This window comes from Thalassophryne amazonica, chromosome 1, assembly GCF_902500255.1.
Source record: "Thalassophryne amazonica chromosome 1, fThaAma1.1, whole genome shotgun sequence".
In the NCBI taxonomy this organism is placed as follows: Eukaryota; Metazoa; Chordata; class Actinopteri; order Batrachoidiformes; family Batrachoididae; genus Thalassophryne; species Thalassophryne amazonica.
This window is the reverse complement of record NC_047103.1, coordinates 167745631-167772194: the sequence shown is the minus strand read 5'-3', so window position 1 is coordinate 167772194 and position 26564 is coordinate 167745631. Positions and strand designations below refer to the sequence as shown.

Genomic DNA, 26564 nt, shown 5'->3' with positions numbered 1-26564 from the left:
CCACCTCACAGGTGTGCCATATCAAGATGCTGATTAGACCCCATGATTAGTGCACAGGTGTGCCTTAGACTGTCCACAATAAAAGGCCACTCTGAAAGGTGCAGTTTTGTTTTATTGGGGGGGGGGATACCAGTCAGTATCTGGTGTGACCACCATATGCCTCATGCAGTGCAACACATCTCCTTCGCATAGAGTTGATCAGGTTGTCAATTGTGGCCTGTGGAATGTTGGTCCACTCCTCTTCAATGGCTGTGCGAAGTTGCTGGGTATTGGCAGGAACTGGTACACGCTGTCGTATACGCCGGTCCAGAGCATCCCAAACATGCTCAATGGGTGACATGTCCGGTGAGTATGCCGGCCATGCAAGAACTGGGACATTTTCAGCTTCCAAGAATTGTGTACAGATCCTTGCAACATGGGGCCGTGCATTATCCTGCTGCAACATGAGGTGATGTTCTTGGATGTATGCCACAACAATGGGCCTCAGGATCTTGTCACGGTATCTCTGTGCATTCAAAATGCCATCAATAAAATGCACCTGTGTTCTTCGTCCATAACAGACGCCTGCCCATACCATAACCCCACCGCCACCATGGGCCACTCGATCCACAACATTGACATCAGAAAACCGCTCACCCACACGACGCCACACACGCTGTCTGCCATCTGCCCTGAACAGTGTGAACCGGGATTCATCCGTGAAGAGAACACCTCTCCAACGTGCCAAACACCAGCGAATGTGAGCATTTGCCCACTCAAGTCGGTTACGACGACGAACTGGAGTCAGGTCGAGACCCCGATGAGGACGACGAGCATGCAGATGAGCTTCCCTGAGATGGTTTCTGACAGTTTGTACAGAAATTCTTTGGTTATGCAAACCGATTGTTCCAGCAGCTGTCCGAGTGGCTGGTCTCAGACGATCTTGGAGGTGAACATGCTGGATGTGGAGGTCCTGGGCTGATGTGGTTACACGTGGTCTGCGGTTGTGAGGCTGGTTGGATGTACTGCCAAATTCTCTGAAACGCCTTTGGAGACGGCTTATGGTAGAGAAATGAACATTCAATACACGAGCAACAGCTCTGGTTGACATTCCTGCTGTCAGCATGCCAATTGCACGCTCCCTCAAATCTTGCGACATCTGTGGCATTGTGCTGTGTGATAAAACTGCACCTTTAGAGTGGCCTTTTATTGTGGGCAGTCTAAGGCACACCTGTGCACTAATCATGGTGTCTAATCAGCATCTTGATATGGCACACCTGTGAGGTGGGATGGATTATCTCAGCAAAGGAGAAGTGCTCTCTATCACAGATTTCGACGGGTTTGTGAACAATATTTGAGGGAAATGGAGATATTGTGTATGTGGAAAAAGTTTTAGATCTTTGAGTTCATCTCATACAAAATGGGAGCAAAACCAAAAGTGTTGCGTTTATATTTTTGTTGTGTATTTTTCAGTTCAAACAAATTTTTGATTCAGCTTTGTAATTATTTTGATAAAATTTATTTTCATTCATATTTCTTTTTTTCACTTTCAGATCTTATTTTTTCAGTTTCAAACTTTTGGCCCCGTTCTGGCGTAGGAGGGCGTGGCTTTGATTGAGAGAGGCGTGGAATTGTGAGTGACAGCAAAGCAATCAGTCCTCACATGATGTTGCTTTCAGGAAACGTGGGTACTTTGATAGATAATGACTCTGCTCCCGTCTCTATCGTGGATTACTACGCGGCTGGCGCTTGAAAGAAAATAGAGAGAATGAAAGTTTATTACGAGGCTTTAAACCCTTGAAATAAAGCTGTTTATTGTGATTGATGTGTAACGGTTCAGTGGATCACCGGCACTGAGAGAGATCCGCCGCTACCAGAAATCCACCGAGCTGCTGATACACAAGCTGCCGACCAAGTCAGCCTCGCCGGCCTCCTGCAGAGCATCACAGCGGAGCTCTGAAAGTGGAGGTCAGTCTTGAAGTCCTGAGCGATTTCTCTCACCAGGCGCTGGAAAGGCAGCTTGTGGAGCAGCAGCTCGGTGGATTTCTGGTAGCGGCGGATCTCTCTCAGTGCCACAGTGCCGGGCCTGTAACGGCGAGGATTTGGATTTACGGGCGGTCTGCTTGGTTGTGTCCATATTAAAGATTCCATCAGATCTGCTGAGCCAGGTCTCTCTGTGTGTCACTTAGAAAGCTTGTAACACTCCACTGCAGCCTGTAAAATAAGCGACCTGCCTCCTTTTCATGTGGCGATACTGCGTTCACGATCTTGTGTGGATTTGGGACGCATCTGTTTTTAAGGTATAGGTGTTAAACTGAACAATCTTGCATATTTTCCAGTTTTTAAACATCAAAAATGACCAAGAGTGGTCTAGAATTACTTGTAATAGACATCTTTAGCATTACTTTATTTACAGGTATCAAGACAATACAGTGGAAAGTTTTAAGTCATTATCAAAGTACCCACGTTTCCTGAAAGCAATGTCATGTGAGGACTGATTGCTCTCCTGTCACTCACAATTCCACGCCCCTCTCAATCAAAGCCACGCCCTCCCACACCAGAACGGGGCCAAAAGTTTGAAACTGAAAAAATAAGATCTGAAGGTGAAAAAAGAAATATGAATGAAAATAAATTATTTGATCAAAAAAATTAGAGCTGAATCAAAAATGTATTTAAACTGAAAAGTATATATCTTACACTTGTTTTTAATTTTGACAATACTTTTTAAATGTTTATAAAATTCAAGAACAAACATTGAATTTTCATTTCAAAATTTATTTTTTCAATCTTTTTTTATTTTCAGATTACAAAACGTTTGGCCTGGATTTAGCTCCATACACGAGCAGCTATCCCACTGTTCCAGACATGTCGGTCCAATGAGAACAGCGCTCTGAGCAGAGTGGATACTGGCCTCTTTCTCTTAGCCTGTGATTGGTTGGCATCCGAGACGCTGACGTCAGCACATACGTCGGCCTCACGTTGATGTGGAGCTTGCGTTCTCTCCTATCGTTTAGGAGAGGGGAATTCCAGCGCTGCTCTCCTATTGGTCCTTTAGCACTGCGATCTCTCACTCCAAAATGGAGGCCAGTATCCGCCCAATTGAGAGCCGGGCCGGTTGTCGGGCAGACAAACGACCAACACCGCGCGCACCTCCGTATACAATCTGCGGGTTTCGCCCAGATCTTCTCTTCTTGGCGGCTCAAATCAGTTTCTTTCAGATCACAAAGCGCAGCTGTTTGACGTGGATTATTTTCACTAAAAGGTAACATTTCGCCTGTTCTATGCTTTAAAAAAAACTCAACAATCTTTACACCGTTTCTGAGTTGTCACCGGAAATAGCTGACGTCAAGACGTTTTCTCACGTGTACAGGTGTTTGTTTTTTGGTGGTGGGGTTGTTCTCGTGCTACGGAAAAATACTTTCAAGAAAAACTTGATGACAGCAGCTTTTCTCTTTTTTTTTAGCTTTTAGTTTTTGTTTGAGTTTAACTTCCACAGTTTCCATTCGTGGTTAAAACACAAATATAAAATTAAACAACTACAGAAAAAGGTAAGTCATTGTTTCAATAAAAGACTTTTAAATTAAGAGTTAATTGTTTTGGGTCAGGTTGATTGTTGAAAAATATTTTGCAAATAATTTCAGAGAAAACAGGAGAGTAATGCAAATGAAAGCTTTAAGTTCTGCTTTTCTTATTTTTGTGTGTGTGTGTGTGTGTGTGTGTGTGTGTGTGTGTCTTATCGTGCTTGAGTCCGAAAGTCACGTGTTGTTGAGTCTTAAAACACACACTTCTTTACTCTATAATTGCGTTTATTTTATCTATTTTCATTTGAATATTTTATATTAACATTCCTTGTGTATTTATGATTATAATTTTTATTGTGTAATTTTTTTTAAACCCTGTTTTATGTCAAATTGATATTGTAAACAACTGAATTGGACTCATCCTGAAAGTAATGTAGCTATTATTATTATTAATAATAAAGGTAGGGGTGGTGGACAAGCGGTTTAGTGCAGAAGGTTCCTTGTTCAAAACCCTCTCCTGCCACATTTCTCCATGTAATATGAAGTTGTATCAGGAAGGGCATCCGGTGTAAAACTTTAACCAAATCAACACGCAGATCCACCTCGGCTCTGCTTGGGCGACTCCGAGTGAAAACAAGGAAGCAGCTGAAGGGACTTACTTATTATCATTACAGTATTACTATGTCATTACCGCCTGTGACTCCAAAACAACATGTAAACACCACAGTAATATGGGATATTATTAATATTGATTGAATTAATATTGTAACAGTCTATATGTGGCCCTGTGATAGATTGACATCCTGTCCAGGTTAAACCCCGCCTCTCACCCATTGACTGCTGGGATATGCTCCAGCTCCCCCGTGACCCTTAGTTGGAGTAATCAGGTACAATAACTGAATCTACTGCTACTGTAATTGTAATGGTATTAACTGGGTTGTGTAAGTAGTCATGAATAATGAATTTACCATAAATTCATTATTCATGAAAATTCAGTAAGCTATATCTTATATATTCCAATTCTAAGGTGGAACTATGCCAGTATACAAAGGTATATCTAAAAAGGAAGAGTAAAATAGGAGAGTAGAAAAGAGTAGAGTAGAGCCACTTATGTGCCTGGTCTTGAGAACCAGGGATGGTAGGTTAAAAAGCTTTTTTATCCCATGGGAACTCTCCCTACCCACCCAAGCAGCTCAAGACAAAAGGTATATAATATAATAAGTAATAAGACATAAGAAGGATAAGACATCACAGGAGAAGATTATCAAACACAAAGGAAAAACTATTTTGTAAGCTGCAATGAACATTGCTAAGGCCGGCTATATAAGCTAGCGTTAGCTGTTAGGTATAACTAATTGTACCCCACTCCTCCAATATTTACTTAAATATAATATTAAAAGGGGGGAACAAGAAAAGGTAAAGCGTGTAGAAATGTATATGGAGACATAAGTACATATATTTGCAGAAAAGAGAAAAACAGCGGGCATTTTAACCACCAAACCTGTAGCTGCTAGCATTACACATCTTGCTGTTTCTTGACTAATTACACAACCTGGTTAATGAGTTCCTTTCTATAGCTGGGGTGGTAGCCAAGTGGTTGGTTTCAGTGCAGAAGGTTCCTTGTTCAAACCCCTGCCACATTTCTCCATATAATGTGGAGTTGCATCAGGAAGTGCATCCAGTGTAAAATTTGTGCCAAATCTACATGCAGATCCACCGCGGCTCTGCTGTGGCGACCTTGAGTGAAAACAAGGGAGCAGCCAAAGGGACTTAGTTTGAATGAATTTCTTTCTGTATTTACTATTTTGACTAAAAATACAGTTTAATAACTTGACAAAACATATGATCAAATAACCAAATGTTTATTTCATAAATGTAAACCGCAGTGTTTATTTAGACCAGGTACTTGAGGAAATGGGAGGTTGAAGAAGTTGTAAAACTTAATCAAAACCATAAAACACATCAACACCACAAAGTGTGAAATGATGATGTGAAAGAAGACTGTCAAGGAACAGTTACTTTAACTGTAGTAAAGTTCATAAACATTTCAGACATCAGATTCGAGGGGTAATGTTATGTCACCGGGTGTTTATAAAATATAAAAGTTTATAGACAACACCCCATAGAAACAAACTATTTGGTGCCCACTGTTTGTCGGAAGGGGGCGTGGTCTTCTGTCTCCTATAAACCATGTGGATGTGCCCCACAGAGCAACCAGAAGCCCAAATATGGACTTCCATTACTTGCTGTATGTCACTGAGGTTTACATTTTGGTGGGAGACTTTTTTTTAACTAGTCACAGAATTATAGGATGTGGAGGGCATTAAAAATGAAACAATATATACATTTAAAAGGAGATTAAACACAGTTTGAACATTATGACCACTTTAAAGTTGTGTAAAATATTCAGTTTTGTTTAGTGCTGAAAAAAAAAATCAGGAAAGGTTTTTTTTTTTTTTTTTTTTTTTAAATGACTATTTCAAAGGTATTTGTAGTAATGTTGCATTGGAGTAATTCTATGTTCAATAATGTTAAGATTTTTATTTTTGGGGGGTTTGTATAGTAGAGAAGCTTGAATCTTCGACTGGACTGGGTTGCTTGACGGGAGGACGTTTCACTTCTAAATGCAGACGCTTCCTCAGCTAAATTTCTTGCTCTGGTAGTCTGACTTCTGTCTTGACTCTTGTAGAGTCAAGACACCATCAAGAGTCTTCTCTACAAGCTTTTTAAAATGTATTTAATGCTATTTTTGAAATAACATACTGGAAAATGTTGTTTGTTTGTTGGATTTGTGTCCCACTCAGAACTCTGCATTTGTCATGTGATTGACAGGAATTATTTTTGAAAGCCAGCTGCACACCGATGGAAAGGCTAACATGGGGCCACCAAATTCACTTGAAAAACTTTCTTTAAGGTACATGGCAGTACTGCATTTCTCTTTATCATCCTCTAAAGTCTTTTTGCTCTGTTCATCCACCTTCACTTCAGCCTTTGTTAATTTTTCTTCTCCTGCCCTCCCTTCACTGCCCATCTCACACCCTCATACTTCATTGCTGGTCTTGTAAACCTGAAGTTTGCTTTAATTCTTCTTGGTACCACATTCAGTTCACACTAATCACATGTTTAAACTTATTTAATCCTTAGTACGTCTCCCTGCAATCTAACGTCTGAATCGTGATTTTTCACAAAACTACTTTCTCATGAGTATTGATAATGTTCTAATATAACTTCAACAAAACTTATTTGATTTTCACCTAATTTGAACCAGACATCCCAAATGAGTGTATCTTGGACACATTTGAAGTTCAGAGTGGTGGGGTTTACCAAACAGCAAGATTGGTCAGAATACCAATATTCTATCCAACAAAATCTGATAACACAATTAGGTCAGCAACACAGTTTTGGCCTCATTTATTAAACAGTGCCTATTATATGATTGATATATATATATATAGATATATATATAGATATATATATATATAGATATATATAGATATATATATGTATATATGTGTGTGTGTGTCTGTCCAAGATACACTCATTTGGGATGTCTGGTTCAAATTTGGTGAAACTCAGATAAGTTTTGTTGAACTTATATTAGAATGTTATCAATACTCAAACCATCCCAGCGACATATGGCCAGTTTAATGCCATAGTCCAAATTACCAGCTGGGATGCCTTGTGTTCAAAGATGTGTCTTTGTTTTTTTCTTTGTTTGCTAGCATCCATCAAACTACAGATCTTCTGAATCAAGAGTCCAGCTGTGTGTCCAGGAAGAGGAACCAGTCAAAACAGGAGTAAGTCACCAGTACTATTATCGACGATGATGGTGACTGATGATTAATGGCAGAGGTGGGAGTAAATCACTGTCAAGTCATTCTCAAGTCATCAATCAGCAAGTTCTAAGTCAAGTCTCAAGTCAGCTTGCAAACAGTTGGTCATTATGACTTGACACTTGCTGATTCATGACTTGAGAGTGACTTGATGGTGACTTCGTCCTACCTCTGGCTAATGGCAACATACGGTTGATTTGTCAGCCAGATTATAAGTTTAAAATCTATTTTTAGTGAACCAAAACTACCTGGTGAATTGGATTTGATTGGTACAAATATGTGACTGACCCTCACCTTCACTTTTAAAAATAAAACATTTTAAGTCTCTAATTAAAGAGCTGGTAGGTCAATGGAATAAGGAGCTGGTTTCCAAAATATAGACCTGTGTTTGATTTCCGGTTATAATACCTGTCTGTATCCTCAGACAGAACACTTTATTTGCTCTGTCTCAGTCAACCCAGGTGTTTTTGGGTACTGGCCTTGGCTGGGGAAGTAACCTAGTAACCCTGTCTAGGGGGAGTTGTGGACTTCTGCTTCATGCTACCGAATCCATGGGACTTGCACCAAGGGTCCTCTGGACCTATACAGGATTTACTGTTTGTTTCCACCAAGATATCTGAAAAATGATCACATATATCAAGAGAAACAAAAATAGCATATTGACCGAAATATAAGATGGCCCTGACTATAACATGACCTCTTTTTTCAAGATGATTTTAGGGGAAAAAAAAAAACTCTTCTGAAAACCAAATCTGTAAAAATAAATAAGTGAATAAATAAATAATAATGAAAGCACACTGAAAATAAAATAAAAACAAAAATCAGGTGAGATTGCAAGAAACAGTGGTGCAATAGACAGTGCAAACGGGTCTACCGTGACTCCTCAGATTATTACATCATGTCCGTATGTCATAAGTCAGAAAGTGGGACTTTCTGCACATTACGTTCACCAGTTCCATAATGACACAAGATCTCAAGATCTATGATATATTCCGAGGATGTTTAGACCCAGTAAATGCCCAAAAAATCTTCAGAGATGGCCAGGAATGCATGCAGAAAGGGGCATGGAAATTTTAAAATCTTGAATCCTTTCAATGGTCTGAAATAGAACCTACGGTACCCTGCGTACCCTGAGTCTAGAGAAAGTGCTGCTTTATGAACAAAAGCAGAAGTAAAATGCTCCACAATATGACCTTATTCTGCTGGTCTTATGAATTGAAGTGAAAATAACATGGCTCCATTGCTGAGATAAAATTGTGAGGGAAGACCAGGAGATGCTTTGTATGTTTGTCAGAGTAGCCAGTGCAGGTTAGGAGAACTGTGAAAGAATCTAAATGACCACAAATAATTTGATTTAATGCATTGTCAGTGCTACTATATGATGGTTCTTGTAGTGATCTTGTCAAAGTTTTTATATATATATATATATATACACATACATATACATACAGTAGTGTTCAGAATAATAGTAGTGCTATGTGACTAAAAAGATTAATCCAGGTTTTGAGTGTATTTCTTATTGTTACATGGGAAACAAGGTACCAGTAGATTCTCACAAATCCAACAAGACAAAGCATTCATGATATGCACACTCTTAAGGCTATGAAATTGGGCTATTAGTAAATAAAAAGTAGAAAAGGGGGTGTTCACAATAATAGTAGTGTGGCATTCAGTCAGTGAGTTCTTCAATTTTGTGGAACAAACAGGTGTGAATCAGGTGTCCCCTATTTAAGGATGAAGCCAGCACCTGTTGAACATGCTTTTCTCTTTGAAAGCCTGAGGAAAATGGGACATTCAAGACATTGTTCAGAAGAACAGCGTAGTTTGATTAAAAAGTTGATTGGAGAGGGGAAAACTTATACGCAGGTGCAAAAAATTATAGGCTGTTCATCTACAATGATCTCCAATGCTTTTAAAATGGACAAAAAAAAAAAAAAAGAGACGCATGGAAGAAAACAGAAAACAACCATCAAAATGGATAGAAGAATAACCAGAATGGCAAAGGCTCACCCATTGATCAGCTCCAGGATGATCAAAGACAGTCTGGAGTTACCTGTAAGTGCTGTGACAGTTAGAAGACGCCTGTGTGAAGCTAATTTATTTGCAAGAATCCCCTGCAAAGTCCCTCTGTTAAATAAAAGACGTGCAGAAGAGGTTACAATTTGCCAAAGAACACATCAACTGGCCTAAAGAGAAATGGAGGAATATTTTGTGGACTGATGAGAGTAAAATTGTTGTTTTTGGGTCCAAGGGCTGCAGACAGTTTGTGAGACGACCCCCAAACTCTGAATTCAAGCCACAGTTCACAGTGAAGACAGTGAAGCATGGTGGTGCAAGCATCATGATATGGGCATGTTTCTCCTACTATGGTGTTGGGCCTATATATCGCATACCAGGTATCATGGATCAGTTTGGATATGTCAAAATACTTGAGGTCATGTTGCCTTATGCTGAAGATGACATGCCCTTGAAATGGGTGTTTCAACAAGACAATGACCCCAAGCACACTAGTAAACGGGAAAAATCATGGTTCCAAACCAACAAAATTAATGCCTCGCAGATGTGAAAAAATCATGAAAAACTGTGGTTATACAACTAAATACTAGTTTAGTGATTCACAGGATTGCTAAAAAAGTAATTGGAACATAATAGTTTTGAGTTTGTAGCGTCAACAGCAGATGCACCTATTATTCTGAACACCCCCTTTTCTACTTTTTTTTTTACTAATAACCCAATTTCATAGCCTTAAGAGTGTGCATATCATGAATGCTTGGTCTTGTTGGATTTGTGAGAATCTACTGAATCTACTGGTACCTTGTTTCCCATGTAACAATAAGAAATATACTCAAAACCTGGATTAATCTTTTTAGTCACATAGCACTACTATTATTCTGAACACTACTGTGTATGTGTGTGTGTGTGTGTATGTATGTATGTATGTATGTATGTGTGTGTATATATATATATATATATACACTCATATTTGAACCAGTATTTCATGTGGCGGGACTGGATGCTTTACAGAAAAAATAACAGATTCAGTCTTTTATTGTCACTTTTCAAATTGCTAAATTTGCATTTTTACTGTGTTCAAAATAAAACCCCATAAACTGCACATCCTGCTATACCTCCTTTCTACCTGCTGTCTTTGTATGTCAACATCTACTTGTTTTGTGGTTATAACTCATTGCCTCATTGAGTTTAGAAATTTGGTGATGTGGAGGTGGTTTTGGACCACTTCCCTTCTGTGCTGGTATTTTGTCTATTTTAAATGAGTTCTTCTTTGTCACAGAAAAGGTTTTGCAGTGTCATGTGGATGGATTTCATCATCTCGCCTGAATGTTGACATGTGATTGCTAACAATCCACCCAGACGCAGTCAAAGTGAAACTCGATTGGTCATAATGAGTTATGGAGGGGCGCGTGGGGGTTTTCTTTACTGAAATACATTATATTTGTGGTGGAATAAAAAAGAAAAGGGAGAATGACTAAAACTGAATTTCCCCCCTTTCGTGGTTTTTTTATGGAGTAGAATCCATCACCCAGGAGTGAAAAGGCTGAGGTCAAGAATCCAGAGACCAGGGTCACCGGAAGTAGGATGCAGCTACACGTCCATGAAGAGCGATCGGTCAATAAGTCGCTTTATAGTTTTTGAAGAGACACCTGGTGGAAGGTATGCTGGCAGTGCCACCGTTAAACGCGCACGTTCATGCATGTGAGCTTGAACAAATGTAACCTGTGTTGTTTTTCCAGCGGAATCCATCAGGATCCAGATTCTGCCAGACCTGAAGCCAGCGGTGTGTCCCTGAAAAGCAGTCAGTCCATGTCCAACCCTTTGATGTTTTACGATGGATTGTCCTGCCCTGAAGAAGAGTAAACAGCTTCTACTTTTACAGACATGTTTGTGGTGCACACGGTCAAATTTAGCAGAAGTCGTCATTATGTAGCTACAGTTTGCTGAGGAGCACTTCAGCATTGGGCTTGAGGGTCCAGTGAATTTCTAGAACAAATTTTTGATAATTTCAGTGGAATTTCTCCTCATCTTCCTCAGTCCTTTGGAGGATTCCCATCAAACTCATAATGTGAGATGACTGTCAGCCTCAGGAAGGTTGGGGTCATTGGGTCAAAGGCCAAAATTACTATTCTTTCTCCCCAATCCACTTTCTACCAAACGTGACACATATATGTAGGCGGGTTGTGGAATTACCAAGGTAAGGTCCAATTTGCCAAAGGACAGTCATTGGGGTGAAAGGTGAAAAATTAAGTTGTTACACTGTAATTTGCATGAAACATGGCACACATATGGGGGATAGATTCTGCAACTACCCAAGCAAGGTCAAATTTGCAAAAGACAAGGTCATGTCTGCCTGCCTGTTTGTTGTCAGTTTCTATCAAAGTTGGTAGACAATGAATGTTGACCCCGGAAATTGCCAATAATAAAAGGTCAGGGTAAGCAAGTTTGAATTTCAACCCAATTTAGATCAAATGTTGCACTTATTTAGGTGGTTTTCAGAACTGCTTGAACAAGGTCAGCCAGAGGTCAGTTATTTAGGTAAAAGTTGAGGTCAGTGTAGTCAAATGTCAGATTACGGTAGCCCTTACAGTCTTTAACCCGACAGGTACTATTACCTGGATTCTAATCAGAGATCTGATGGATGAAAACACAGGCGTGTTCAGCCGGCCTGAAAACAAGCTTGCTTACCTTGTGTGTGCGCCTGGGAATCGTGGCATCATGTGTGCAAGTGATTCCCAAGTGCTGGGCCGAGGTCCCCTGATGGGTTGTGACAATACTGCTGGTGGGCCGTGAGAGGTCATTAAATATAAAATAAAAATGTCTTTGTCAATTTTGTCAGAAAGTTTAAAATTACAGTATTTTCCAGAGTATAAGTCAGTTTTTTTTACTAGTTGGGGCAGTTCTGCAACTTACACACCAGTGTGCAATTTATATAAAGAAAAATTGAGTTTAATAATAATAATCTGCATCAAATAACATCCATTATATTGTCCAGTGCATGATTATTTGTCTGCCTTGCTCATTTTTGGATTACAGAAGTCCTTATGTGTGTCACCACAGGTAAAAGGCTTCCGGTATAAATACACCGTTCACTTTTTCATCTTTATCCATCTGACGATTGCGTCCAGTATCTTGTCCATCACACATTTATCTTGTTTATTTGGGGAATTTAAAAGTTAAGTTACAGCACACACTGTGGTGCGCACATGTGCTACATAGTTCCTGTCTGTTGTTAAACTTGCCCTCCAGATAAACACTGTGTTAAAAAGTGATTTTCATATACAGAAAAAATACTTTTTTTGCCACGGGGGTGGGGGTGCTGTGTGGGCATAATATTGATTAAATGATTGGGTGGGCCTTACATATTATGATTTCAAAATTTGGGAACAGCTGATCTATGCTATCCAGGTTAACACGAGGCTGCTAACCTGTTAGTGAGGCATTGTGTTGATGATGTTGGTCAACTGTCGACGATTGGCTCCATACACTGCACCTGCAGCAGAACTGACAGGAAGTCACATCGCCGGGCTTCTGGCTCTTCCTGGTTGAGAGGGCACACAAATTAAATATTAAATTCTTCGTATGACCAAGTTGAATCAGGTTTTCACTCCACAGAGTTGTGCAGCAGCACCAAGAAGACCTGGACCTGGACCTGGTCCCCACATTTCAGGTGGGTGAGAGTTAATGACTTTAATGATAGATTTCAGTCTGTAAGGTGGATCTGCCATTGAATTCTTGTTGTGGTACGATTTAAAATACTATATTCCAGGTTCTGCAGGAGAGCATTGTCACCTTTGTGAAGAGTGAGCTGAAGATGTTCCACAGGGTCCTGAGTCCAAACTGCCCAAAATACTTGGAGAGGCAGAGTAAGGATGAGGAGGTGGTGGATGAGGAGGAGCAAGAGCAGTGGAGGCACAGCAGAGAGGCCTTTCTGAAGATCACGTTGCATTTTCTGAGGAGAATGAAGAAGGAGGCGCTGGCCGACTGTTTGCAGAGCAGTAAGAGGAATTCTATAACGCTCCACCCCAAAGTATTGAGAGGGGAAAGTCACAGAAGGGGTCCAAATTTAAAATGTTAAATGGAGGATTGATCTGTTGGGTCTCAAATGTTGGTTCCCTGTTGTAAAGATGTTGACCCCTTGAGGTAACGACCAAAGCAGACCAATGCTCCTGGCTTGGGTGTTGTTTGTGGGTGCTCCGGTATTGAAAGTGATTTTTCTTATAGAGACCAACCCTCACCAAAAGTTTCAGGTGAATCGTTGAAAGTGTTTGCAAGTTATTTGACAGAAATTAAATGTTAACTGACACTGATGCAGAGGGCTTGACATAATGCTGCCAACCTTGATTTATCAGAGGCATAAAAACTGTTAAATTTTGGGGTTGATCCATACAAAGTTAACATCACTTGTCACCAGTTTGGGTGATAATACTGCTCGACCAAATGTCCACAATGCTTTGTGCACAGTGGGTTTGTGTCGAATGAGAACACCTCTGTCGTGTCCAACACAGTGTTCAGGGAAATCAGGTTTGTAAATATTTATTGTCCCAGACTCTGTGCTTGCTTTTTGGGGGTACAAATTGTCTTTAATGGTTTGCTGTGGTTCACACTACCTCAAAACCACCATCTAGGCCTCCAGACTCCATCCAGAACTTTTTAAAGGCTTGGTTCTGAACCCTGTTCTTAGAGACCAGGCACTCTGCAGGTTTGCTACGTCTCCCTGTTTTACCCAAACCTGACAGGGCAAAACAGGTTTGGTCAAGACTGTCAACTGCTGGGAAAAACCAACACAAAGCCCCAATAGTCCACTCACAGCATTGGCTGATTTAAAAGTCAGTGGTTTGGCGCCACCATGTGGCTGATGAATGTAGTTGCAGCTTCATGGTTTTCAGCCCCGCACTGTTTTCTTTAAAACTACACAATTTCTGCATCCAGTTCTCCAAGTTCAGATATTTCTAATCTCAGGTCCTCAAACTGCTTGAGTCCATTCACTACCTCTCCAAAGGTCAATTCTGAATCCCGATCATAGTTAAACCTCATATGTCCCACCGTATTCCAGTTAATCTTCAGTCTTCTATTTTTTAAAGCTGTCCTTTCTTCGGGCTTTATTTCATTCTAGTTTGGTCAAAGTTTTGATTGTTGGACCAGATCGATAATGGTTGTCAAAAGAAGAGAACAAGTCCTGTGCAGGCCCATTGGTGGAAGAAAGCAGGAGATGGCCCCCAACACACAAGTATTACTATGAATAATGACAATGATGATCTTATCATCATTAATAACAATTATATTATTGGACAGCACGGTGCCTTAGTGGTTAGCACTGTTGCCTCACAGCAAGAAGGTCGGGATTGATTCCCACCTGTGGCCTTTCTGTGTGGGGTTTGCGTGTTCTCCCCGTGTTTGTGTGGGTTCCCTCCGGGTGCTCCGGGTTCCTCCCACATCCAAAGACATGCAGGTTAGGTGGCCTATATGTGACCCTGTTGTCACAGAATTGGTGTCCTGTCCATGCTGTACCCCACCTCACACCCTCTTGACTGCTGGGATAGGCTCCAGCCCCCGGGACCCTTAAATAGAGTAAGCGGGTATACCCCTGGCAAAAAATTATGGAATCACCGGCCTCGGAGGGTGTTCATTCATTTGTTTAATTTTGTAGGAAAAAAGCAGATCACAGACATGACACAAAACTAAAGTCATTTCAAATGGCAACTTTCTGGCTTTAAGAAACACTGTAAGAAATCAGGAAAAAAAATTGTGGCAGTCAGTAACGGTTACTTTTTTTTAGACCAAGCAGAGGGGAAAAAATATGAAATCACTCAATTCTGAGGAAAAAATTATGGAATCATGAAAAACAAAAGAACACTCCAACACATCACTTGTATTTTGTTGCACTACCTCTGGCTTTTATAACAGCTTGCAGTCTCTGAGGCATGGACTTAATGAGTGACAAACAGTACTCTTCATCAATCTGGCTCCAACTTTCTCTGATTGCTGTTGCCAGATCAGCTTTGCAGGTTGGAGCCTTATCATGGACCATTTTCTTCAACTTCCACCAAAGATTTTCAATTGGATTAAGATCCGGACTATTTGCAGGCCATGACATTGACCCTATGTGTCTTTTTGCAAGGAATGTTTTCACAGTTTTTGCTCTATGGCAAGATGCATTATCATCTTGAAAACTGATTTCATCATCGCCAAACATCCTTTCAATTGATGGGATAAGAAAAGTGTCCAAAATATCAACATAAACTTGTGCGTTTATTGATGATGTAATGACAGCCATCTCCCCAGTGCCTTTACCTGACATGCAGCCCCATATCCATGACTGGAAATTTACATGTTCTCTTCAGGCAGTCATCTTTATAAATCTCATTGGAACGGCACCAAACAAAAGTTCCAGCATCATCACCTTGCCCAATGCGGATTCGAGATTCATCACTGAATATGACTTTCATCCAGTCATCCACAGTCCACGATTGCTTTTCCTTAGCCCATTGTAACCTTGTTTTTTTTCTGTTTACAAGGTCTGTCCAAAAAGTATCAGACCTTTTTATTTTTTTCAAAAACCTTATGGATTTGAATCACGTGTGCTTGCGTGAGCCAACCTTGAACCTTCGTGTACATGCGTGAGTTTTTTCACGCCTGTCGGTTGCGTCATTCACCTGTGAGTAGGCTTTGAGTGACCACTGGTCCTCCCCCCTCGTTGGATTTTCATTGCGAGGAAAATGTCTGAACGATTGGAGCAGCGCTGAATCAAATTTTTCCAGAAACTGTGAGAGACAGCCAGGTGGAAACGACTCGGAAGATTCAAACGGCTTTCAGTGGCTTTTCAGTCGAGTGAGTATCCGAGGAATTGTGTAAGAGCTGGACGTCACATGTCCTGTGAGACTTCCAACTTCCGCACGTCTTTCATTACAAAATCTCCTGTAACGGTGGAATGTGCCGAAAAAGTCCTGATGTCCACCTCTTCTGCAATTTCTCTGGTAGTCAGATGACGTCCCGGTTCAACACAGCGTTCACTTTGGAAATGATCTGGTCGTTTCAGCCTGTCGAGGGCCTCTTGCGGCGCACCCTCCGCCATTGTGCGCCGTCTTTAAACCGGTTGTAACACTTCTTAATCTGTGTGATGCCCATAGGATCGTCACAGAAAGCCGTCTGAATCTTCCAAATGGTTTCCACCTGGCTGTCTCTCACAGTTTCTGGAAAAATTTGATGCAGCAAAACTCCAAATCGTTCCACCTCGCAATGAAAATCCAACGAGGGGGGAGGACCAGTGCTCACACAAAGCCTGCTCACAGGCGAATTGCGCAACAGACGGGCATGAAAAAAATCAAGCATGCGCATGAAGGTTCAAGGTTGGCTCATGCAAGCACACATGATTCAAATCCATATGGTTTTTGAAAAAATAAAAAGGTCTGATACTTTTTGGACAGACCTCGTAGGTGTTAATGATGGCTTTCGTTTAGCTTTTCTGTATGTAAATCCCATTTCCTTTAGGCGGTTTCTTACAGTTCGGTCACAGACGTTGACTCCAGTTTCCTCCCATTCGTTCCTCATTTGTTTTGTTGTGCATTTTTGATTTTTGAGACATACTGCTTTACGTTTTCTGTCTTGACGCTTTGATGTCTTCCTTGGTCTACCAGTATGTTTGCCTTTAACAACCTTCCCATGTTGTTTGTATTTGGTCCAGAGTTTAGACACAGCTGACTGTGAACAACCAACATCTTTTGCAACATTGTGTGATGATTTACCCTCTTTTAAGAGTTTGATAATCCTCTCCTTTGTTTCAATTGACATCTCTCGTGTTGGAGCCATGATTCATGGCAGTCCACTTGATGCAACAGTTCTCCAAGGTGTGATCACTCCTTTTTAGATGCAGACTAACGAGCAGATCTGATTTGATGCAGGTGTTAGTTTTGGTGATGAAAATTTACAGGGTGATTCCATAATTTATTCCTCAGAATTGAGTGAGTCCATATTTTTTCCCTCTGCTTGGTCTAAAAAAGTAACCGTTACTGACTGCCACAATTTTTTTTCCTGATTTCTTATAGTGTTTCTTAAAGCCAGAAAGTTGCCATTTGAAATGACTTTAGTTTTGTGTCATGTCTGTGATCTGCTTTTTTTTCCTACAAAATTAAACAACTGAATAAACATCCTCCGAGGCCGGTGATTCCATAATTTTTGCCAGGGGTTGATGGATGGATTATATTATTATTAACAATAACAATGCATAATTTTTTGGTGTTTAAGTTACACTGGAGTATAACTTGCAGGACCTCTTACATTATTATTATTAACAACAACACCAACTATTGATACAGGGCTTTCCCATGAAATCAAAGCATTCAACAAAATAAATTACAATAATAAAAGTCTGACAATAATAAAAATACACTGCAACTATGCACAAAAATCCCAAATTGACGCACCAATTTAAAAAATAAATAAATAAATAAATAAATAAAATGGACATACTTTTTGTAGCGTTTCTAATTCAGTGGGCCAGCAACTCTTCATCTGACAGTTTCTTATTCCATCAAATAACATCCAGTATGTTGTCCAACACGTTTATTTATCCATCTGGCTATTTTTAATGTAACAGTTGTGATGTTACACATTTAAGCTCAGAGCTTGTCTCAGAAATCTACTGTTCATTCCCCCATGTGGCTGTGGGCCAGCAATCCGTGTTCATCTGATGATTTATCTTCTCCAGACTGCATCAAATAATATCACAAATGTTGTCGAATGTACATTTATTTGTCCATCTTGCTTATTTTTGGAATTTAACATTCTTTATGTTAAGTAATAGCACATGCTGTGGTGTGCACATGTGCTATTGAGTTCCTGTGTGCCATTCGACTTGCCCCCAGGAAAACGTGTTAAAAAGTGAGTTCCACATAAATGTGACTCTTTAGGGTTTTTTTTAAAACCCCTCTTCACAATGTATTTTTTGACAGGTGCTACTTACTGTATACTCCGGAAAATATGGTAATAATTTCTTTATAACTTGTTTTTATCTTTACAGAATCTCCAACCATGTGCCAGCAGAACCTCAAATGCAAGCTGAAGAAGAAGTTCCAGTGTGTGTTTGAGGGGATTGCCAAAGCAGGAAACCAAACCCTTCTGAAGGACATCTACACAGAACTCTACATCACGGAGGGAGAGTCCAAACAGGTCAACGATGAACATGAGATCAGACAGATTGAAACAGCATCTAAGAAAACAGCTGGACCAGAAAGGACAATCAGATGTGAAGACATCTTCAAGCGTTCTCCTGACAGAGATCAACCGATCAGAACAGTTCTGACAAAGGGTGTGGCTGGCATCGGGAAAACAGTCTTAACACAGAAGTTCACTCTGGACTGGGCTGAAGACCAAACCAACCAGAACATCTACTTCACATTTCCACTCACCTTCAGAAAGCTGAACACGCTGAAGGAGAAAAAGTTCAGCCTGGTGGAACTTGTTCATCATTTGTTTCCTGAAACCAAAGAAACAGGAATCTGCAGCTTTGAACAGTTTCAGCTCGTGTTCATCTTTGACGGTCTGGATGAGTGTCGCCTCCCTCTGGACTTCCACAACAACAGGATCGTGACTGATGTTACAGAGTCGACCTCAGTGGACGTGCTCCTCACAAACCTCATCAAGGGGAACCTGCTTCTCTCTGCTCACCTCTGGATAACCACAAGACCGGCAGCAGCCAGTCAGATCCCTCCTGAGTGTGTTGACATGATGACAGAGGTCAGGGGGTTCACTGACCCTCAGAAGGAGAAGTACTTCAGGAAGAGATTCAGTGATGAGAAGAAGTCCAACAGGATTGTCTCCCACATGAAGGCATCACGAAGTCTTCACATCATGTGTCACATCCCAGTCTTCTGCTGGATCACTGCCACGGTTCTAGAAGATACCCTGCAAACCAGTGGAGGAGAGCTTCCCAAGACCCTGACTGAGATGTACGTCCACTTCCTGGTGGTTCAGTCCAAACTGAAGAAGGTCAAGTACGATGGAAGATGTGAGAGCGATCCAGTCTGGGATCCAGAGAGCAGACAGATGATTGTGTCTCTGGGAAAACTGGCTTTTGAGCAGCTGCAGAAAGGGAACCTGATCTTCTATGAGTCGGACCTGACAGAGTGCGGCATCAATATCAGAGCAGCCTCAATGTTCTCAGGCGTGTTCACACAGATCTTCAAAGAGGAGAGAGGCCTGTACCAGGACACGGTGTTCTGCTTCATTCATCTCAGCGTTCAGGAGTTTCTGGCTGCTCTTTATGTCCATCTGACCTTCAACAACTCTGGAGTCAATCTGCTGTCTGAAAAACGTACAACTCAAACTTCAGTGATGCATCTCTACCAGAGTGCAGTGGACAAGGCTCTGCAGAGTCCAAATGGACATCTGGACTTGTTCCTGCGCTTCCTCCTGGGTCTTTCACTGCAGACCAATCAGAATCTCCTACGAGGCCTGTTGGCAAATACAAGTAGCTCACAAACCAATCAGGAAACAATCCAGTACATCAAGAAGAAGATTGAGGAGACTCCATCTCCACATGGAAGCATCAATCTGTTCCACAGCCTGAATGAACTGAAGGATTCTTCTCTGGAGGAGGAGATCCAGCAGTACCTTAAAGCAGGATGTCTGTCCACGGATCAACTGTCTGCTGCTCAGTGGTCAGCTCTGGTCTTCATCTTACTGTCATCAGAAAAAGATCTGGAGATCTTTGACCTGAAGAAATACTCTGCTTCTGAGGAGGCTCTAGTGAGGCTGCTGCCAGTCGTCAAAGCTTCTAAAAAAGCTCTGTAAGTGTGAAGATAGCTCATTAGTGCTTTAGGTGCTTCACATGTCCTGTTTAGTATTTTGTATTTTTTTTACCGTCTCTCTTCACCTCGTCTCTCCAGGTTGTGTGGCTGTAACCTGACAGAGAGAAGCTGTGAAGTTCTGCAGTCAGTTCTCAGCTCTGAGTCGTCCCGTCTGAGAGAACTGGATCTGAGTAACAACGACCTGCAGGACTCAGGAGTGAAGCTGCTCTCTGCTGGACTGGAGAGTCCACATTGCAAACTGGAAACTCTCAGGTTGGAGCAGTTTGATCTTTTTCAGTCTTCAGGAGACTGTGGGTTTGTCCACAGTTCCCTCAGAAGAACCTGTTGAAGTCTTCGCAATTGTTGCTCCAATTGATTTGCATATTTTGAACAAGATAGTTTGTGTCCTCTTGCAGCATCTGTGGACTTAAGTCCATGATGCAGAATTTTATAAAACATTCAGTGTCATGCCAGGTCAGGTCTGGGAGCAAGTGCTCGATGACAACCACCCAGACAGACAACCGGCTCATCCCCCACCTCCCAAAAGTAACCATCTGTCTGCCACGGTCAGGTGAGACATCCAGCTGATGATGTCCTCCACACGGAGGCACCTGCATGCTGGATCGTGTCTCCAAAAACATGCCACAAGGTCAAAATGTCGTAGCTGAAGTTCCTTTTCAGTGACAGTGGTACTACTCATACAAACTCATTCCAGTGGTACCCAAGTGTCCTCTGTAGACACCTAGTACTCGTCGTTACCTCAGACCAGTGGTTAGCGTCAAAGTCTCACAACAATCCAGTAATACAGGAAGCTCCAGGACCCTGAAGACCTGGACGTTTGTTCTCCTGTAGTGTTATTGGTGTCATCAAAAGGCTTTTATCCAGGGACCTCATGAATCCACAAGCTCCCCCCAGTTTAATTATTATTCAGATTTCACTGCAAGACCTTTATATGTAGCCGTTACCATACTGGGAGAGTCCAGACAGGCCGGAAAAATACATATTTTTAAGTCAGAATGTGGACGATTTGAGGTGGAGTCAAGATTTTGGTGGTATGAAGAAAGTGAAAGTAATTTTTGTGACTGTTTCATGTTAGTTTTGCTGTCATCAAGTAAAAATCTTTAGCTGACATGACAAATTAACAAAAATGAGAATCATCAAGATCAGTCATGTTGATGTGCACAAAGGTTTGGAAATTTTAGAAGCTGATCAAAGGAACTGCAGGAACATGTTTTTGTAGATGTTCTTCCAGTTGTGCCAAATGAAGCTTGACCTGAAGAAGAGAGGAACTGATGTTCAGCGGAGAGAGGGTCTGAAATCGTTCAGCTAATGTGTTAAGAAACCATTTTGGAATTGCGTTAGCACACTAGCAATGCAAGCTAACAAACCTTCCAGGTAAATAGCAAACAAACATACCTCTGTCAGTGAAGAGATGAGTGACCGCTCGTTCTTCTCTGTCATCAGATATTGACATCAGATTGACAATAACACATATTGCTTTGTGCTGATTAAATGTATTGATCAGAACGCTAATGTTAGCTCACCCACGTTAGCTCTCATAGTGAATTAGCGACATGCAGCAGCTGTTCTTTCTGCTATTTCTACACTGGCTTTTAGAGCAGTGTTTTGAGATGACGTGATGTTTGCTCTGGGTGTTTGCAGGCTGTCTGGGTGTCTGATCACAGATGAAGGTTTTACTTCTCTGGCCTCAGCTCTGACCTCTAACCCATCTCACCTGAGAGAACTGGACCTGAGCTACAACCATCCAGGAGACTCGGCGGTTCAGGTGCTGCCCGCCGGACCGAAGGATGCAGCGTGGACTCTGGACACACTCAGGTGTGGGTGCGAGGAGATGTGGACACATTACTGGTCATATCAAAGCTGGTCTGACTTCAGTTCTTGTCCTTTCAGCATGGAGCCTCGTGGTCCCCAGTGGTTAGAACCGGGTCTGAGGAAGTGTGAGTATGGTTTTAAACTCTTGAATACTCACTCATGTTATAATGAAAGAACGTGCAAGAATAACGAGCACATACAGTGCACGAGTACATTAATCGGTGTGAAAATACACTGGAACAAGTTCAGATAAACCCGAATACAGGATCAATCAGAACATGCTTCCTGCAAGGAAACCTGAATGCTAAAGAATATAAATAGTCAGTTATTTACTGTTGTTTGGGAGGTCCTACGACTTATTCGTTCATAATGATTTTTCACAAAATTTTCCCAGGAATCAACGTACTACATAATAATAATAACAATAAAAATGCTCGTAATAAAAGTACACTACAGCGATGCACAAAAATCCCAAAATGAAACAGCTGACTGAAAAAGAAAATCAGATGGACTTTTATTTGTTGCTTATTTTATTTTACTGTATGCTCCAGATTATACATCACACCTGTGAAAAAATGCCTCTTGAAGTGGGGGGGGGGCTATATACAGTATAAGTTGCACCTTTTTCTGTGTTATGAGCTCTGTTTTTTTTTTTTAATGCAATGTTGTAGTGTATTTTTATTATTGCCATTTTTTTCAATTTATTTTTATTTATACAGCTCCAAATCACAACAAAGTTGCCTCAAGATGCTTCACACAAGTAAGGTCTAACCTTACCAACTTATTATTGGATATTAATTTGTTTATTGCTTTGATTCCTGGGAAACTTCAATATAAATACTTCTTATCATTACTATTATTAATAACAAACTTGTGAATTTTTAGTATATGTCACGCTGGAGTACAAGTCGCATAGAATCCCAAAGTAGTAAAAAAAAAAAAAACACAATTTGTACTCTGAAAATATGGGTATATTTAAAAGTCCTCATGTTTAGTAACAGCATATACTGTGGTGTGCACATGGAGTTGCCATCTGTTCTTGAACTCACCCCTGAGGAAACGCTGTGTTAAAATGCTAGTTCTGACTTTTTGGTGCAAATTGGACTGGGGACAGCATTTTGACCCTTGACCCAATGAATGTAACCCCGATTAATGTCTGAGCAGCTGTGGAACCCACCTGCATGTGTTAAATTAATGCAAATCAGAGTGAAAATTTTTTTTACCTTTGAGTCCAGTGACCTTGACCTTTTCTGAAACAAACTTTTTATGGGCAGATTTTCTTGGGTTAACCTCTGTCCACATACCACGTTCAGTGGACATTGTTTTTTTCTACTCCTCTCTGTCCCTTTGGACAAACAGACAAACAGGATCAGATTAGAATAAATCTCTTAGAATAAATAACACACGTAATCAATAACTGTTTGTTTGTATTTTCCATCAGATTTCTGCAAACTCACACTGGACCCAAACACATCACACAAATTCCTGAAACTCTCCGAGGAAAACAAAAGAGTGACCGACCTGAGGAAGGTGCACCTGTACCCAGAACACCCAGAGCGGTTCGGGTACTGGCCTCAGGTCCTGTGTGCCACTGGTCTGACTGGTCGCTGTTACTGGGAGGTGGAGTGGACTGGAAAGGTTTACGTAGCGGTGACGTACAGAGGAATCGGCCGGAGAGGAGAGAGTGACACCTGCAGGTTTGGAGGGAACGATCTGTCATGGAGTTTGAGCTGCACCGATGGCGCTTACACCGCCTGGCACAACAACAGTGGGAGTCTTCCTCTGTGCTCCGCCTCCTCCTTGGGGTCTCACAGAGTGGGCGTGTACCTGGACCATCCTGCCGGGATTTTGTCGTTCTACAGCGTGTCCGAGGACACACTGATCCACCTGTACACATTCCACAGCACCTTCACCGAGCCGCTGTACGCCGGCTTTGGCTACGGGGTGATAGTGAACTCCTCGGCCTTCCTGTGTGGGCTGTAATCTGAAACGCAGTCACATTCCAAAGTATTAATGACTGATGATACAAGTACAGCAAAAATACAGCAAAAACCACAAACCTGAGTACTGCTCTGCTGCTGCCAGGTCCCTTGGTGGATGACCAAGCCTGACAACCATCGATATCCACCAAAATTGAGACACCTCTAGAGGTAGGCTCTGGAATTGGTGAGATCAAATTGACGATAAAGGTAAATCATTGGGGTCCAAGCTCAAAATTCAAGTTTTTCACTTCAATTTCCACCAAAATTGGAACACAAAAGCGGGGGTGGGCTCAGAAATTGCTCAACAAGTGGCAAATTTGCCCAGTGCCAATCCCTGGGGTCAAGGTCATGTCTGGCTGTCTGTCTGTGTGACAGTTAGCCAGGTCATCCCAGGTCCTTCTGCTGATTTGTACCAAACATGGACCAAGTGGTTCCAGAACTACCCTGGCAAGGTCAGCAAGAGGTCAATAACGGGTGAAATTCCAGATCATTGGGGTCGAATGTCAGATAGCCGTAGTCCTTACGGCTGCCTACAGGTACTGTTACTGTTACTACATTTTTTTCACATATTTTCCTCCAAGAGGGTTTTACTGAACTTTCATCTATAATTGTTTGTTTACCAAAACTTTGTACAACACATTATAGTATTTAAAATGTAAATAGTCATTGTTAGGATTATTAAGAAGCCTGATTTCTTACGTAAGATTGTAGAACGTGCAGAAATAAAGGCCAAGTCAATATATCGCGTAGGTATTGCAAATGTGCCACCATGGGGAACCGCCCACCGTCACCAACCGAAACCAGTCCTCAACAATGAAGCAGGATGTAAAATTTATCTTTGCTACATGATGACAATAAGTTATTAGTACGGACTACACATGCATTTAAGAAAAAAGAGGATTTTCTTTCCGTGAGGTTTAAATTCATGGGCACGATGTTCTTTGACACCTCCTTGGTGGCACATGGTCGACGATGAGTCAGCACTTTATTTCTTCTGTTGATTAAATAAATTACTTAATGAAATATACGGAGCACACGTAGTGCTAATCTAAACGTTTACTCCTCACCTTATTTATGACCACTGTTACTAACACTGGAGATATTTGTCTTTGGCGCTATGTCACTTTTTCATTTACAGTAAATCATCACTTTTACAGCCAGTTTTCTTTTGGTCAAGTTGGGGAATGGATACATGAACATTTCCAAGTCACTGAATGTCTTTTGGACTTCATTTCAATCAATAAGAAATAGAAATAAAATGCAATCAGTGTGGTGCTGTGCAGTTTGAAATGACCATGTAAGGAGACGCCACCAAGACGCTCACTGAAAGAAAAGTGGCTGGAAAAGTGGTGAAACACTAAATGGCTGTTTGCTGGCGTATCTCAGAATTTATGAAACCTTATGTGCCGTCCTGCAGGCGCAGGTTTACTCTGTGTTCCCAAAGTGAAAAATATGTCAGCACGATGCAGAATCTTTACTATTTCATGGAATAAATTAGCTGCTGACATCAGTCTTTTAAATCAAAACATATTTCCTACTATTGACAATTTGTGATTTGTCTTTTGGCTCCTCCCCTTTTGCTTGGGGTCATCACAGCAGATTCTGCATGGATCAGACACATTGATTTTGCATGTTTTACACTGGATGACTTTATGGGCACAACTGCAGATGTACAAGGAGAATATTGCATGGGTGGCCTCTAACTGCTTTATTTTAATTCCAAATGGAGCTCAGGTGTGTCCGTCCATCTGTGCTCAGTATAAGTCCAGTCCCCTTACTGCCAGTCTTCAAATTCACAGGGAGCATTCTTGGGTCGCAAACCTTGGACAAGTTCAAAGATGGCTAACATGGATGTATTTTAAGAGGTTAAAAAGTCACATTTTTTTTTTTTTTTGAGTGGCATTAGTGACTGTCAGAGTAGAGCGGCACTGTGATGTCAGTGGCTGGTCTCTCTGTAACCGCTTCCTTTATGTATTTATATAACATGTTTCTCATATATTCTTTAAAAGCTAGCAAGAAAAACACTTCTAAAACTAAAAACGCTGTTTTTGGAACCTAATAACACCTCTGAAGTAATTCATAACATTTCGCGGACGTTAGAGTGCACACTATCTTCCGCTAACTCAAAGCTAACTTCCGCACTTGTCAAAAGCTCATGTACACGCGCATGCACGCACTCCTGCAGATACCATTAAAATGTAAATATTGTTTGATTGATAGATAAAGGGGCTTTTTGAAGATGAACAAATGCTATGTAACACAATGATCTTAATAATTAATTAAACAACTGCATATTATAAAGACAATACACGTATGACCAAGGTGTTTTTTTTTGTTTTTTTTTAGCATTGCGTTATGTTTAAATTTTTTACTTGTGTGCATTCTTTCCCGTGTGCTCATTGATTGTTACTTAAATAGTTGTTTTGTGCTTTGTTTTTTTGGAATCATTACATAAAGAAATGTTATTTTATTATTCAAGTTGTGTTGTAATGGTCATGAGTATATTTTGTATTATCAGCTGTTACTAGCACTTCCATGAAGAAATGTGACATGCTCGTGTACTGCAGAGTTTATTAATTCTGCATTAATTCTGTTTACCTTAGTGTGTTGGTGAAA

The 26564-nt window shown here is 41.0% G+C and overlaps 1 protein-coding gene across 2 annotated transcripts; it reads left to right on the top strand.

Moving 5' to 3' along the window:
* The first annotated feature begins 3094 nt into the window (after positions 1-3094).
* LOC117517754 (NLR family CARD domain-containing protein 3-like) lies at positions 3095-26523 on the top strand. Of its 2 annotated transcripts, none has more exons than XM_034178908.1 (12): positions 3095-3241; positions 6333-6414; positions 7223-7297; positions 10865-11005; positions 11086-11205; positions 12962-13016; positions 13116-13344; positions 18366-20133; positions 20233-20406; positions 21796-21969; positions 22045-22091; positions 23408-26523. In XM_034178908.1, the coding sequence occupies exons 2-12, from the start codon at positions 6377-6379 to the stop codon at positions 23947-23949; spliced, it is 3363 nt and encodes a 1120-aa protein (XP_034034799.1). In that variant the 5' UTR covers positions 3095-3241; positions 6333-6376; the 3' UTR covers positions 23950-26523. The 2 variants fall into 2 exon arrangements, with proteins under 2 accessions (XP_034034799.1, XP_034034807.1); XM_034178916.1 differs by lacking the exon at positions 3095-3241 and adding an exon at positions 3491-3527.
* Positions 26524-26564: the final 41 nt, after the last annotated feature.